The sequence below is a fragment of the Uloborus diversus genome, chromosome 2 (assembly GCF_026930045.1).
Source record: "Uloborus diversus isolate 005 chromosome 2, Udiv.v.3.1, whole genome shotgun sequence".
Lineage (NCBI taxonomy): Eukaryota > Metazoa > Arthropoda > Arachnida > Araneae > Uloboridae > Uloborus > Uloborus diversus.
This window is the reverse complement of record NC_072732.1, coordinates 194051696-194068571: the sequence shown is the minus strand read 5'-3', so window position 1 is coordinate 194068571 and position 16876 is coordinate 194051696. Positions and strand designations below refer to the sequence as shown.

The following is a 16876-nucleotide window of genomic DNA, read 5'->3' as shown; positions in this document are numbered from 1 at the left end:
TTGATATTTTCCTCTAAAAGCTAAACTGAATTTAAGAAATAAGAAATATATTTAAGTGGTTAAGTTTAAACAAAAGATTTGTTTACAAAAAAAAAAAAAATACCGGTATAGGAACTCAGACCTTTTTTGAAAAATAAGAAATCTTTTAAAGCAAAACACACCAAAGAGTCATACAAAATAATTACTACAAGGATCTACGCGTGATTAGAACAAAATACTGTCCATTGCTGTTAGCGTAAGACGCGGTTTTTCGCTATTTTTCTTTAAATGTATCCATTTTTTTTAAATAATATTTTGAAAGCTTGTTTTTACACTTATCCATGGTTTTGAAACAAATGTAGTTGAAAAATAACATTTAAAAAAATGTCCAAGCTGTTCTTCAAAAAAATGTCTTCGAGCGAGTCGGATACTTTAACCAAAAGTCAGGGTGTTAAGTCTTTTATTCAAATTTCAGTGGCTTAAATACTGAATCCTCTATTCTGTTATACTTTAAACTTTTTCTGAAATTATCACTGTGTTCATCTTCTTATTTTTCAACGCTTAATGCAATCTTCTTTATAAAAAGAAGGAAAAAAAAAAGACCACCGAATGGCTTAAAGGTTTATCGTTCATATCGCACTCGTTTCAAATTATGTTCAAACCATTCCTTGAATTGCTGGATTTTTATGATTTAGAGTCATTTGAGTATTTAATTGGCTTGAGTACTCTCAATAAAAATTAAATTATTATCCTTGTGCCTTTTATGGTGGCAAACGGAGCGTCAAAATTCTTAAACAGTAATGGCAACTAGCATATAGCTTTGCCAATCCATTTTTTTCTTTTCCATTAAAACTTTGCCAAATGAAAAAAAAAACGAATGTCTATTCTGAAAAATGCACTAAATCTGCAAAATGGCAAGTTGCTATTACGCAGTGTGACAGAAAAAAATAAATAGAAAATAATATTTTTGTGAAGGTCTTTCGAACATTTTCAAAGAATTATTTATTACCGGGTAAAAAAATATTAGCCCTGACGATTCGTAGTAACTCTACTGCTTATCTGAAAAATACGTGCTGCAGCCTAGAAACATTTTAGACAAAACTTAAGCGTTTATCTAATTTTGAATCAAATGTAATAATAAACGGGACATGGAACAATAAAATATAACATTTACAAAACATGTGTGTTACTTAGTAGCTAAATGGAAAATTCTAAAGAATCAAATGGAAATATTAAATCCAGCATAATTAAATTCGACCCAGACATGAAAATACATAAACAATAATTTTATTATATCTTTATACAGTAAAATGCTGCAATGCAATTAAAAAATGCTCGCTGACTTGAAGTAATTTACACTGCATAACTGACAAATAAAACACATACTTTAGTGAATGATATATAAAAATAATACTAACGTAAAACTTGACATGTATGTAAAATTTTAATTGAGACACTTTTAAATGTAAAGAATCTTACAAGAAAGTCGACACTTCAAACATTCCGCGCTGTTTATTTTTATTTATTTATTTATTTTTTACTTTTGCGTGCATTTTTACGTATTTCTTTCACTACACATTAAAATTTCTGTGCTGAATTTAATAATTTCAACATGTTTCAGAAATAGTTTACGTTTTTTAAAGTAAATCTTTTAATCAAGCAACAAAAAAAAAGTAAATACGTTTATATATTTTCATTAAAAAAATTAACTCATTAACTGCAACAAATTAAGTTTTTTTTTTTTTTAATGTGCTTACGTAAGAAACCTAGAATATATGTTGAAGAAAAGGATTTATTGCTTTAAGTAGTCTAAAAAATTGTAAATCGCTTTTGGCACTGAATTGAGCTCACTTTGTTTTCACATTAGTAATCAAACAGGTACGATAAACATTTGTTTCATAAAAAACGGTGAAGTCTTTGAATAAAGTTAATACATTTTTTAGTCGATTACTTTGTGAAAGTTGTTTTAATACAGTTTTAGATATGCACAACAATTAAAAAAATAATAATAACCTTTTTTTAATGACAAATTATTCAAAGAAAACATGAACACATGATCTCACAATGATTAAAATACTTTTAAACTCTGCCACATTTTTTTACCATAGATTATTTAAATAAATTAAAGTAAAAGATCTTTTAACTCAATTTAGGTGAAATTTTGGAAAAATATAAATTTATTTTGGGTTTCGATATCGGATTTTTTTTATAGTTCTAATAATGTAGAAAAGGGGTTCGTAGGCTCTAACCAATTTTTACATATTGCTTCGGTAGTGTCGTGCTTGTTGATCATGCTTTCATTTTACATTTGAATGCATTTTACTGCTTTTAAAAGATATTTACTTATTTTTGGATTATCTTACGTTTTCACGGAAATCAATAATGTGCTGTCACGCGTTTCGTTTATAAGTTTTCTTATAGTGTTTACCAATTACTTTGGCAACACTAGGTGGGATATATAGTGGTAGAGTGTCACCAACTATGAAATTAGTAGTTACCAATCGCAATAACCCCCCTAGTTCACAACAAAGCCATTCCTCTAAATTATAGTTTTATTTGTTTCAATAATTTTTTGAAGCAATTTAATTTAACAATACTGTAGTAAACACCGTATTTTCTTGACAGCAGGGCAAAACAGTAATTTCGGTTTTTCTTTCTAAAGTTAAAAATAGTGTTATGCTTTAAAAAGTGTTTTATAATTCCACACTCCCTTTTGGGGGTAAAGTTATTTTGTTACCTTAAAAAAAGAAAAGAAAAAAAACTGATGGTCAGTAACAATCAACAAAATATTATATAAATTTTAAATTTGACAATGAAGTGGAGTTGAACCAACTGAAATTCTGAAACTAGAGGATACATCAATACGAATTTCGAAATCCTAAATATGCGTAACGAAGAATTATATGATTGGAAAATTTTGTTTTTCACCCACATTTGTAATCAGATAAAATATGTTAACTTTCTTATTATTTCTATGAAAAAATGACTCATATATTTCACTGACGTCACTTTTGTCTTCAAAAAAGCTACAGAATTGTAAATGTTAATAACATTTTTACCGTCCCTACGTTCATTCTTGTCGTAATTTTTTAAATAAACTTGTTTCACTGATTTTTATTCTATATATTTTTATCACTTGGTAAATAGTAAATTTCTATCAGCTTGACTTTCAGACATGATTGTACAAATTTCAGCTAAGCTATCATCGCTTACGTGTACCACAAAGTTTGTTATTTACATTTATACAATATCATGGAAAAAGTGTTGACCGAACTGTCTTTAGCTTCTGAACACACAAACATTTCAGTTATTTGTTTTTAAAATGTTTGTCCAAAGTATAGGCAAAGTTCGTGCCGCGTTTAGAGGCATCTTCGAAATCCTTCTTGAACAGCATCTAACTGACCCAAGCAAAATCTTCGAAACCTTTACTCTTCCAGAAATTGCATTTGTCTTCGTGGTAACTCTTGATGATTGTGACATTGTCTCTAGAGATTTGAGCCATATTCAGAGGGTACATGTTCCACCCTGGAATGGGGTCGCGCATACCTCCGGAACGAATAAAAGCTCTCACCATCCGATGAAGTTCGTCTCGAAAGGTGAAATCAGTTGATGTTGGTGCATCCAAATAATGCTCCATATGATCAAAGAAAGCTACTACGTCCCACTGATGAAAAGCATATGATGATGGATATCCCAGGATTTTTATCTGGAAAATATAAGTCATCATTAGAAGAGTATTGATTACATTTTTTTTATTTTAAAAATTTATTTTAAAACTTATTTTAAACTAAGCGCCATTTAACAAAGATTTATCACTTCCGTTTATATCGCCTGCTATTGCCCGTTACGTACTTCAACGCTTATGATGTTTCAACAAGTAAAATAAGAAAAAAAAATAGCTATATTTGATGACCATTAGTTCAAAACTGGGGAAGCACTGCAATAAAATCATCCTGTTATCTTTGTATTAACTAATGTGTTGTCTAAATTATCTATCGTTACTTATGTTTTAAAACAAGTACGAGTACATTCTGCGCGTAACTTTATTGTTTACGCGATTTTATTTCAACTTTTATTTTAAGGTTCAGTAAGCTTTTGCCATTCAGTTTAATATATACTTACCGGTATGGATGGAGTAGAGGTGATGACGTATCTGTACAGTGGTACTGTGGATGCATTGGCAATAAAATGAATCATGTGATCGATAGGACAAGTCTGTCTCAGATCACTCACCATAGTACTGTAAACCTCTTCCGGTGACTGTATATCTGAAAATAAAATTGTACGACAAAACGTTAATATTAATTAGAAGATTTCTCGGTTTGACAATTGTCATACTGATATATTACAGGCTATATTCAGAAAAAGTCAGTTTTACTTAACTTCTTTCACTGTCCCTTAAAATGTAACTATTATATCAAGAAGAGTAAATAGGGAATTTCATTCTGCTTCAGAAACAGCGTTTTGTAAATGTAGGTGATTTGTCTGCTGGTACTCTTTGACTATTTGACTCCTTGCGTGTATGTCTGATATCGCCTCCAAAATGTGTAATTCTCCAAGTTCAAGACATATGGAGTGAACTAGAAATAATCTGAATACTCTGTGAAATACATTCCTTTCAGTTTCATCACTTTAGTTTTTAAACTATCGGTGATATTAACAAAAAGACTTTTCATTAAAATTCAACTTGATACATTACTCTTCATGTATAACTTCTGTCTTGACAACCGAGTCTTTAATGGATTTTCAAAGAAGTCAGCGATATTTTTTGAGAGACATCGCCAAATGTTTACAAATGATTGCCAAGTCCGATGTCAAATGTTAAATTGCCGTAGTTTTGCACCTACTTATTGAGTGCTACGAGTAAGGACAACGTTTCTTGACACCAAAGTTTCGCCAAATATGTCGCAAGTAGGGGGGGCGTACACTTTTCAAAATTTTTGATAAACGTTTGTTAAAATTCTATATGTTACTGCTTCTAACCAATTGTAGAACCTTTGTTATTGCATCTAGTTTTCTGGGAACATGTGAAATTACACATTTTGAGAATGTTTCATAATCTAATCTAACTTTTACAAAACCGTAACCGCATACCATATACAAAGAAAAAATTGAAAGATTGTATAATTTAAGGAAAGTGTGACATTACAACTATGTAAATAACTGCATTCTGATCAATAACTAAAGATTTTTACTGCGTTTTCGTATTAACAATTTCCAACTAACGCAGTTTCACAAGTAATAAGCCTCGTTTGAGTAGCGTTCGCTAAGGCATCTTTTACTTGAGTGAACACATAGCTAATAGTAGATTCAACTCATTACAACAGAGAAGTGAGCTACTCTGCAGTTTGGTTTTCCCTGCAGATCGTTGGCAATACATAATTTTGCTTACGCATACAGTAGACTCTCGTTTTACGCGGGTTTATTTTACGCGGTTTCGATTATACGAGGTTTAAGATTTGACACCTTTATTTTATTTTATGCGGATGAGTTTCAGTTTTACGCGGATGCGGCATTGCAAACAGATAAAAATTTCCCCTCTTTAAAAATTCAAATTCCAAAACATTGCAGATCAACTGTATTTTGGCGTGCTAATAATCGAGCTTGGGCCATTGGAGACATTTTATGCGATTGGTTCAAGAGCTCTTTTCATAAATAAAGTTATTAAAACTCACAGATCTCACTGGAAGAAGAGCTTTTAGGAGTGGCAAAGGATGACAAAAGCAACGAGGATACCGACGTTGTTGACGCACAACCAAAAACGTTCACATTGAAAATTTTGAGCCATTCCTAGACAATAGAAATGATCCTTTTGATTTGTTACTGAAGGAAGATTCTATCATGGAAATGACGCAAGTGATCAGGGATGCATTAATGCTCTGCAAATAATTACAGAGCAAAATTATTAATGACTGCCAAAAGACTATCATATCGAACTCCTTTTTGTAAACAGGACACGAAATTAATTTATGTTTTCTTTATGCATGTTGTGCATAAAAGTCGATATAAGTATAAATTAAATTTATTATACAATTAGTCATCACTACAATGAAGTATTTTGTTATCTACGGAACCAAACCCCTATTTTAGCACTAATATTAGGTCTCAATTTACGCGATTTCGATTTACGCGGCATTTCCGTGGAACGTAACCCCCGCGTAAAACGAGGGTCTACTGTACGAGTGCTTTTAACTGCTGACTTATTCGTATTTGTTACTTCCTCATTGAAAGCTAATTTTGACCAAAAGTGATAATTGACTGCGCTGTGACGTCACTTCAGATAGATAAATCCGCAATTTCTGTATGATAAACAGTACAGCCGTCTATTATAAGGCAAAAAAAGAAAAAAAAAGTTGAAAAATAACTTATTTTTCTGTTTCATGAAAAATATGAAGTATCTTAGGAAAAAGGGAACACTGACTAGAAATAAATGGGAACTTAGCTGAACTTCACTGAGTTTACCTTCGCATACACAGTTTAAAGTTCGGGATATTTTTATGGTAAATATTACTGTAAAATAGAGTGTTTACAGTACAGAAATAATTATTGTAAATCAACGAAAAAATTAACGATTACAGCGCCAATTGGTACACCATGTGACTTAGAGCGCGAAGCATGTAATATCGTATTTACCCTCACGTGATGTGTCCCAACTCGTATGATGGGCAGCAAAGCCCCATTCCAATCCGAAAGTCCCGAGATCAAACTTAATATTCTTATTTTGCGTCTTTTAACTTTCGTTTTGTCTACCGTAAAATTTTACAGTAAAATACGATTTTACGGTAAAAGTTCGAGCTACGTGATTGCCAGTAATTTCTATTGTAAAATTTCAGATTTTTTTTAACAGTGTGTCAAATATAATACCAAAGGCCAAACATATGATGGTAAAATTTTCATAAAATAATAAAGCTTAACAAGAAGTGTTAAGGATAAGAATCTAAACTTAAATTCTTACCCCCGTTCAGAGAAGTGTTATACAACTCTAATGCTTCATGGCTTATTCCTGGTCCAAAACTGTCTAAGCTGGTAACCACATACTTTGAAAGTTGACTCCACTTCCACTTGAATAAGTCATCAGGTCCGGGCCATATATTTATTGCTTGAGCAGTTGTACCTTAAAAAGTAGTAATTGCAGTTATATTCGTGACAGAATTGTAACCCGTAAAGAACAACGTTTCATAAATATCACATCTAAAAATATGGATAGAATCTCGATATAAGATCGTACTAATGTGATTTTTTCAAAGCTAAATGGTTTATGTTATGTGCATAGTGGAGGCACTGTCATCAAAATATTTTGCATAACTTATGGGATCCTTTTAAGTCCTCACTGAATTCTTGTCAGTGTTTACTACTTAAAATTATTTTGCAATGAAATATTCTCTTTCAAAATAAAAAAAGGTAATATCAGGCGTAGCAATAAAATACATTGTCCAAAATGTTTTTTTTTTTAAACTTACGTTTATATGAACCCCCTGAAATATTAGCAAAATATTCTTCAAGAAAATAAAAATAAGTAAAAAGAGTTTAAAAAAAGAATAAAGTAAGCATTCAGCTCCTGTCATTCATTTGAATTTCTACATCTTAAATTCAAATTATGCCTTTCGCTCTCCCGAATTGCGATAGGACCTTACTCGATGGGTATCTTTTCTTACAATTGAATGGAATGGCAGTAGAGAATAAATTTGCGCCCGTCATATTATTATTGGTGATTTTATAGATTAGGTAATAGCAGGCTTATCTTCAAAGATGTAAAGGATGCGATTGTTAAATTAAATGGTTATTCAGGTAAATTTGCATATGTGCACTTCTCAGAAAGATCATATTTAGAGCTTATAGTATTTTTATTTCTTATCACTCTTAAATGACGGATATTAGTAATCTGAAAATTTTATCTTTCGGTGATATTTTACTGTCAAATTTCATCTATGTAGAAATTTTTCCGAAAAAAATGAGTTTTCACTGAAAAAAACTCCGTTTTTTAATGTAAAATCTGCTTGAGTTGAGCCCTGAAAAAAAAAAAAAAAGAATGAATGCAATCGGCAAATGATTTATAACCTTGACGAAGGCAGTTTATATCGCTAAATAAATATTGAAAAAAACGAGTAGCCTTATTCTCGTCATCATGGAAATTTTAAAAATCGAAGGAACATCAACTTTGGGCAGGTGACCTTAATAAGCAATATGTGAATGCTCAAAAAAAAAAAATAAATAAATAAATAAATAATAATAATAATAATGTCTTATTCAGAATGTTCCCCTTGTCTATTTTGCTAATACACTTGTGAAGGATAATGCATTACAAAACTCATTGTTTGTGCCTTTCAGTTATAATACTGTTACGAGTTCAGCCACATCAAGAAATTCCTTAAATGACGACACAGTTCTTGAGAAAACGCAGGAGATTTATTTACAACTATGTACAAGAAATATCCTTAGCAACTGCTAAATTAACCATAGCAGTTAGGCAAATATCAATTAACACTGCAAACTCAACGCTCACACACGTATTCACATCAAAATACGCAAAAACACAGCGCAAAGGCTAATACACACTTTCAGCGGAACGCTAAAAACGAGACTCCGCAGTTAGAAAACAAACTAACTGACTCTTCCATTCACAAGACGTCCGGCGTTTTATGCCGAGCGAAGAAATACCTAGAAAATCCTACAAATTTCTCATATTTTCTTTTTACTTCATTCACAAGTCTTATCGTTCAGAAATGGGGGGACATTATACCTCAGTTGAATGTTAGGTGGTTGTATGTACATTACAAGAAGCTATTTACAGGTTACGTTACTAAGATAATTTTAGATGAAAGATAATGAAATAAACGCCAAATTTAGCTAGATTACAACAAATTAATCACAAAAATAATTTCTATTTACAGAATTTGTAACAATACTTATCAAGTTTTAAAAAACTTTACCTAATAAAAATTGTTATATTGGGACTATCACATATTTTCTGATGTACTACACAGCTATAAGCTACGGTAAATAACCCTTCTGAAGTCTGAATTTCTGCTAATCTCACTAAGCACTATTTGAAAAAAGCATAATAAAACGCATTATTTTAAAGACTAGTTCCTTTTTCTGCTATGTTGATGAAAACGTTTTAGTTTAAACTTAAACTTTTACTAATGTATGTATAACATCTACTTTTAAGATGCATTGTACTATCGTGCGGAGTATCAGTACTTAAATACACAAGTGAGTGTTATCAAAATGATGCCACTAAAAGATAAGTTCATTTCGAGCGACCTTGACATATGTTATGCGTTGCGTAAGACTTTAGTTTTATTTATTTATTTATTTATTTTGCAACTCCATCTTAGTAAGCAATAAATAATCACGTTTGTGTCGAAGAATAACAGGATATATCCAACGATATATAAAGCAAATATACAGAATACAGAATACACGTATTTTGCGGTTTCAAGGAACGCCGTTTTCAATTCAAATGTGTGATCCTCTACCTTGGTAGTTTAAAATACAGAGTTCCCTATTGACACAAGTATTGTCTTCCAACACACCAATTGTTAGCGTGAACAGAAATCGCAAAATTAATCTTAATTTCTGTTCATTTATTCATTAAAGCGAAAAAATTGCATTAAATCCGTTTTTTTTTTCCTTTTTTTTTCTTTTTTTTTCTTTTTCAAGACGTAGAAGCTAAAGCGAAATAACAATAACTAATGAATTAGCGTTTGAAATTGTTCTACAATATTTAAGGCTTAAAAACATATTTTCATAATAATTAGTGCTGGGAAGACAATAAAAAACTGGAAAATTATGTTGTAGTTTGTTGAATGAGAAATTATTTTACCTTTTCGCATATTCATGCTTATTAGAAATTTCGTGACTTAATTAGGGATTAATCAAGGCAAAAAAAAGATCAATTGTACTAAAAAATGAGCTGAAAAACAAGTTAAATTTCTGTTCTTTTTTAATTATTTGTTTATTACAACTGATTTACTCCACCAAAGATTAATATCGAAAAAACATGAAGGCTTTGGCACTGTTTTTAAGAAACTAACAAGGATAATCTTACAAGAAAAAACGTTAAACGTCTTACAAAAATCTTTTGTCATGAGAATTTAGAAGTTTGGTAGCAAAGATTTTCGACAGTAATTTAGTCTTTAGGTATAGAAGTGCTTAGTTTCATTACAACAAGCAATAATCGTTTTTTGAATATTTTTGAAAGAAAGATTTCGTGTTCTAAATTACCTTTCTTATTTTTTAATAAGCTCTTTCTTACTGTTGCTTAAATAGCTGAAAAATGATTTAAGGAAGCGTTTCACACAAACTAAATTAAAACAGAATAAAAACAATTCCCCGTGGACTTTAAATATTTAAAGCGCATTTCAGCTTAACAAAAATAAATTTGAAAGAAAAATTGTTCATGTTCTTCGATTTTTTTTCATAAGCATTCAATTGAGAACAATTAAGAATCGTTCACATTTCGTTTTTCAAAACCTATTTAAAGAGTCATTGCACTAAAGATTTTTATAAACAAATCACTTGAGAAACACTAATAAGAAAGGATTAGAAAATTTTTTTTAAATATTAATTATTGAACAGAATAAATAACACAATTAAATTACTTTCTTGAAAAATACTAACGTAACATAACCTATAATTTTGTAAAATGTCGCGCAGTAACTAATGAAAAATTTATCATTTTCGAATTTCCTGCTTTTCTTGGCAAAAACTAAAATATTGCTTGAACAAAGAGTCGGCCCTTAAATGTTTGAACAAGTAAGCGGCATTTTATAAATTACGACATTTATTAAGTACAGAAACTTCCTTAAAACCGAGGGTTTTCCAAAACCTATGGGAAGAACTGAAATCAATTAGGACGATTCTTTAACCAGCTCTTACTGACCAAATAATTTTAATCCATCTTTCAAGGAGTTGCTGGGGGACAAACCTCATTGCATATTTGTACTCCATACTCCATGAGATTGGTTTCTCGTTTTTAATTTAGTGTTTGTATCGTCATTATGCCATTTTGTCCTTTTCTTTTTAATTTTTCAAGATATTGTGTCATCCCTTTTTTCTTAACGTATTTAACTAATGTAATGTAATTGTTTAAATGTTTTTAATGTTTATATGTTTTGAACGGCTGTTTATTTCAAAATACGTTTACTTTTACTATTTCCTGACTTTATTCTTTAATCTCTGCATAGTATAGAATGAAGTCTCCAAAACGCGTCTGTGTGTTAAAACTCGCAAAACTCGAGAATTACCCGGCCGATTTCGCTGAAATGTTCAGTTTGTTCCTTTAAGTCCTGAAAATCACGTTAAGTACTCTAGTTCAGTAGTTTTTTCTGGTGAAACACACACTGAAAGTTTTTTTTTTTTTTTTTTAACTTAGTAGTTTAACCTCTTTATTTTATTTTTCTATTTATTCCAAGCTTAGAGATTTAAATTTCTGTTGCATGAAAGTTTTTAAAGATTAAATTTTAAAAAAGGAAGTGACAATTTATAGTTAAAGGCTCTATTTATATTTTAGAACGAATCATCAGTTATGTACCATCGTTGTTATGTACTAGGATGTTTTCTTTTTTTTTCGAACAAGTAGAAAGGGGAAATTGTTCTTAAAAAGAAAAAGAAAATAACTCATATTTATGACTCATAAGCATGCTTCAGAAATTTGAACACATATCGCTAATTACACGCATTATTATAACGTATCATAAAACGAATACTAACGCATCTAACTTTAAATGTAACAATACTCTCTTTTAGAAAAAATAACGTAACAATAATATTGAATACTTTTTGAATGAAACTATCCCTTGTTTGGACAAATTTTATACAACTGAAACAGTAAACATTTGCAAAAATATGAATTATACTATTTTTTACAATCCATCATATAACCTGCTCAGTTGAGTTTTACAATTTGTTAATCCATATTTTTCAAAGTTTATTTTTTTTAATTTTACATTTCACTGTATTTACTTCTTTTATTCCCCATTTAAAGTTGAACCCTTTAATGAGTATCGTAATTTGTAACAAATCGTATTTGAAAAAGCGGAGTATTTGATTATTTGAAGAAATGTTTTTAGCCTTACCAAACTAAAAACATTTAATAATCAACCAGTAGCTTGTTGAAAGAAGTAATGAATGTTAGGGGTAAAATATTTTTGAAACAAGCCTAATAAACAGCGAAAAATATAATAGTTAAGTTAATTACATGCAAAAAATTAAAAGATGTAATTTACGAATTTAGATTAAGAGATTTTTGCTTTGGCGCTACTTTTCCGCCATTAATTTGTAAAAAATTCTATTCCTGTTTGCGCAAAGTTTTTTGGGAGCGTTTTTGTATCTTCTTTTCGAAAACGTAAAAAAAAAAAAAAAAAAAAAAAAAAATCTGCGCTTAAATTTTCAAAGTTTGTTTATTCCCTGTTTAGGGGTTCATTTTGGCTCTGGAGTTTTCTAGGAATTTCTCCATTTTATGTCATTTATTTTATTTATTTATTTTATTTTATTTTATTTTATTTTATTTCATTTCATTTCATTTCATTTATTTATTTATTTATTTTTTTTTTTTGAAAAAAACATCTTATTCGATTAACAAGGGAAGATTTTAGAATAAACGGAAAACGTTAACATTACGTCTTTGGGGAAATGTCCGGTTACGATAGGTTTTGTTCTTATTAGCGGGGAATTGTTGTCCGATTTTCACGAGAAGGCACTTCGTCGCGCCCCCTTGAACGCAGAGTTCCATTTTACGCGGGGGTGATCAACACGCATTCCACGCGCTTCTTAAGGAGACAACCAGACAGCCTTAACTTGAGCGTGCATTTTAATGTGCAAAAAAGTCTTCGTGTCCTTTACATCACTTGCTTCACTTGTCTGTTGGCATTTTAATTACTCTTACATTTTTAAAATCGCTGCTTTTACAACAAAATGCTATGATCCGAATATACCTTCTTCCGAAATAGAATCATCGGATACCACGTGACGACTGAGGAATCAAGTGCATTCTTCTGAAAAACGGACAATAGGGTATCCGATTGGGTGAAGCTGACAGTATAAACAACTACTAGTATCACTAGTATCACCCTTAATAAAAAATGCCAAACTTTTGATGACCTAGGATAAAAATATTGAAAGTGGGGTTTAATATAAAATTAGAGATTGAAGTTCTGAAAAAACAGGGTTCGTCAATAAATTTTTTAGAAGTATCACTTTACACTTCAGTAAATAGCTTTTTTTTTTCTTTAACTTTCAAACTACTTGCAGCGACGGAAGTAAATCAAACAAATATTTTGTGTCATGTTTAAGCTATCAGTACACATGATTACTAAATGTTAAGATAAAACCAAGAAAATAATGCACATCGAAATGGTTACAAAATTATTTTATAACTTGAAAACTATCAAGACTTTGATTAGACTTTAAAGTTATCTCGCTTGCAACGAGGTATCTATTAGAGAGTATATCTAAGAAAATAATAAAAATTTAGTTAAGGAATTCACATGCATATACATGTACGTACTTATCGATTATCAAAGAACAGATATATCCTAATATAAGTCAACGTAAAATTCGTTTTACAGAAAAGTTCAATCACGCATCATTTAGCATTACCAACCTTCAGTTAAAAGCATTATTCAAGCACGCAACCTTCTGCTAAAAGGTTACAAATGTGCGTGTTCAAATATTACTCTTCATTTTTAAAACGCACCCATGGGAATTTTAATTTTGGAAATTATTATCTAAGCATAAATTGTAGTTTCGTCTGCAGTTCTTACCATCTTTTACATTAAGAACATTAGCACAAGATATGCTTTTAGTATATGTCAATTTTTATGGTTTTCTTAACATAAAACTTTGTTTATGACTTTAGTAGAAAAGTGCTACAAATTATTATAACGCATGAATTGACAAAAAGGTTTATCATGGATGGCTTTTTGTTGATAAATAATGTCAAATTCATACAAATATTACACAATATACTTTTTGCCTCTATGTCTATTTTAATGGTTTTTCCCAAAAAAAACAGGTTTATCATAGAAGTAGAAAAATTGCTTCAAACATGAATGAAGCTGACACGCTGATAATAATTAGCATAGATGTTTTTTTTATTTATTTTTAATTTAGCTTAAGCATTACATGTACTTTTAATTTCTGGACTAAACTGCGTACCAACTAGAGTATGTTATAATTTCAGCAAAAAGTAATAAGCAATGGTTTCGAACCTGCCTTATTGAAATTTTGAAATAGTTTGACTGCTTATCCTTATCCTAACTCCGTAGAGAAACTCTCAGGGACTATAAGATAAAAAAATACCTTTGTGCTGAACAGAAAAGTAAGAAAAAACAGCGTCAAAAAAGTACAAATTACAGATTACTGCAGACACTTGTTTCGGCGTTACAGGGAACGAGTTTTACAATGCAAAAAGTAATGAGCTTATGGATGAAAAGGCTTTTGTCTGGATTTTGTCGGATGTCTTTTCATTCATAAGCTCATTACTTTTTGCATTGAAAAAGGCGTTCCCCGTAACGCCGAAACACGTGTCAACAGTAATCTGCAATTTGTGCTTTTTTGACGTTGTTTTTTTCTTACTTTTCTCAGGGACTATATTTAGCAGCTTATCATAGTGAGCAATTATACAAAAAAATACGAGCGGCTTTTGGTTCGTATGTCCGTTTACATATGAGACAGTGAGAAGCAAAGATGTGTAAGTGGCAAAATTAAATTTTTTTAGAAAACCAGTACAAATGGTAGGTAATCCTCTCCTCTGTCTTCGGGCAAGAGATAGTGCTAGGAGCCCTGGTAGGTGTTGCTGTACATCATGATTTAGGAAAAAATAATGCAGCAAAAGCCTACCTAGGAAGACAAACTCAAACCTTGAAAATTTTCAGTTACATCCCTTCGCTTCTCACTACCTCATATTAGAGAAAAATTAGAAAGCTGGGGGTCAAAATTATTTTCGAATGTCTCACCAATAACCTAAATTTTTGAAAAGTTTTTTTTTTAAACTTACTTTTAAACATAATTATATTTTTATTGTTTTTTCTATTAACATTGAAGTTAAATACATTTTAGTAGCAACTTGTTTTTCTTTTAGTAATATACATTTTACAAGAAATATTATAAGGGAATGAACATTCTACATATTCTACATTTTTAATCGACTCAGTCCTATTACTTTCCGGACAAACCCTGTAAGAGTTTATTGCTTGGTCCAGGAGTCCTCAAGCTGTGTCGTGTCTAAAAGTTTCGTTGAGTAGAAGAAGGCGTAAAAGCAACGTGAAAAAAAAAGAAAAGAAATAAATAGTAGTACGGAATGACTAAAGACAAATCAGACATAAGCAATGAGCGCAGGAAACTGCTGCTTTCATTTGCATCTGAACACCGGGCACGAAAAAAACTTTTTTCAACTTGAAATAGTTTATCAGATAAACGTTAAGTTTTGTTACAAATTGGAAAAAGTGGACAGAGCAATACAATATGTGCAATACTGATACAAAAGTGGAAAATACATGACAATGCACGGAGGTACTGTACTGCTATTCATGAGCGCTGTCTACGGTCGCTGTCTTATCGCATTTTACATAAAGATCCTATGCATAAAAGACGTCACACCAGTTTTAAACATATTTCTCAAGCATGTTACGCTTTCTTTTATATTTTACCGAATAACAAACCAATTTAATTTGTACAAATGCATGCATAACAGAAAAAAATAAGCATTTTATAATTTACTTCGACGTTTTTAAAATGCGATTAAATACTCACCTACCAGAGTCGGTATTTGTTCACCATTTCCAGACGCTATGGCTTCAATGGGCGTCTGCTGCAGAAGTTCACCTATAAACCAAATGCGTTTGATATAAAACTTATATTTTTGCATTTTAAAATAATACTTAAACCAGGGGGCTCTCGCCCACTACTTGCTTACGCTGGCCAACACCCTGAACTATTTACCCAGTTCCTTCGGATCGCTTTGCGATCCGAGCTTGTTACGCTTTCTCACTTGTGACTAAAATATAATTCTTGATCTATATGTATTAAAAACGCATAGTGTTATTATTAGTATTATTATTATTATTTTATGAATCTTATAAGAAGCACTTTCGATTTTCATACATTTCAAGGGGACAATTACTTTCACATGCAACTCGTTCCTTTAATAGATCGGGAATTTCCCACATGCTTGGAAAGCGTACTTTACCATCGTAACAGCATTAGGATGCTAAGGTAAATTTTGTGTATTTATTACTAGAGTTCAACTCCTTTCTCCAGTAGTCAACTCTTTTCTCCAGTAGTGAAATCCTTTCTCCAGTCGTAGTGCATGACAAAAAATCACAAATTTGAGTCATCATTTCGTAGTAGCTTCTATTTGGAAATTTACTCTATTTGCAATGTATTTCTTAGCGTACATAGCATGCCTACATTTCGGACCAATCCGAGTTCAGATCTTTCATCTATAGAGTCCGTAGCCTGTAGTTTTCTTCCTCGAAAATTATATTCAAGTACCCTAAAAACACTCATTCTAGAATCAAACACCTAGTGAGCAAAACATGAACAACGGATTAGCCGAAGCACAATGGCCAACGGAAAGCCAAAATACGACGGACGCTTAGAAGTAAGGTTGCGTTCGCATACCGCTACCGGTCGACCAATGACTAATCGATTCCTTTTAATAGAGGTACTGGTTAACTAGTTGAATAAAAACTCTTTTACAATGGTTAACTGGTTGTTTACAAAGTCGTTCTTTAGCTTCACCGGTCGATCGCAATTTAAGCTGGTTGATTGTTTAATACGTGATATTTTTGACCAATAATAAGTATTTTTCACCTGCTCCTTATTCGTCTGCGCAAGTAACCGGGGGACAACCGAAAGCGTTCGATGAAGCATCGGTTGGAGAACAACTGGT

At 31.2% G+C, this 16876-nt stretch overlaps 1 protein-coding gene across 1 annotated transcript in view; it reads right to left on the bottom strand.

Moving 5' to 3' along the window:
• Window positions 1-1250: 1250 nt before the first annotated feature.
• Window positions 1251-16876, bottom strand: part of LOC129217601 (carboxylesterase-like) — a 57384-nt gene continuing 41758 nt past the window's right edge. Inside the window, exons 7-10 of the mRNA XM_054851927.1 lie at window positions 15736-15807; window positions 6935-7093; window positions 4102-4247; window positions 1251-3685 (exon numbers count right to left, since the gene is read on the bottom strand). Coding sequence (XP_054707902.1) covers window positions 3374-3685; window positions 4102-4247; window positions 6935-7093; window positions 15736-15807 — 689 coding nt within the window. The 3' untranslated portion in view covers window positions 1251-3373. The remainder of the gene's footprint in view (window positions 3686-4101; window positions 4248-6934; window positions 7094-15735; window positions 15808-16876) is intronic.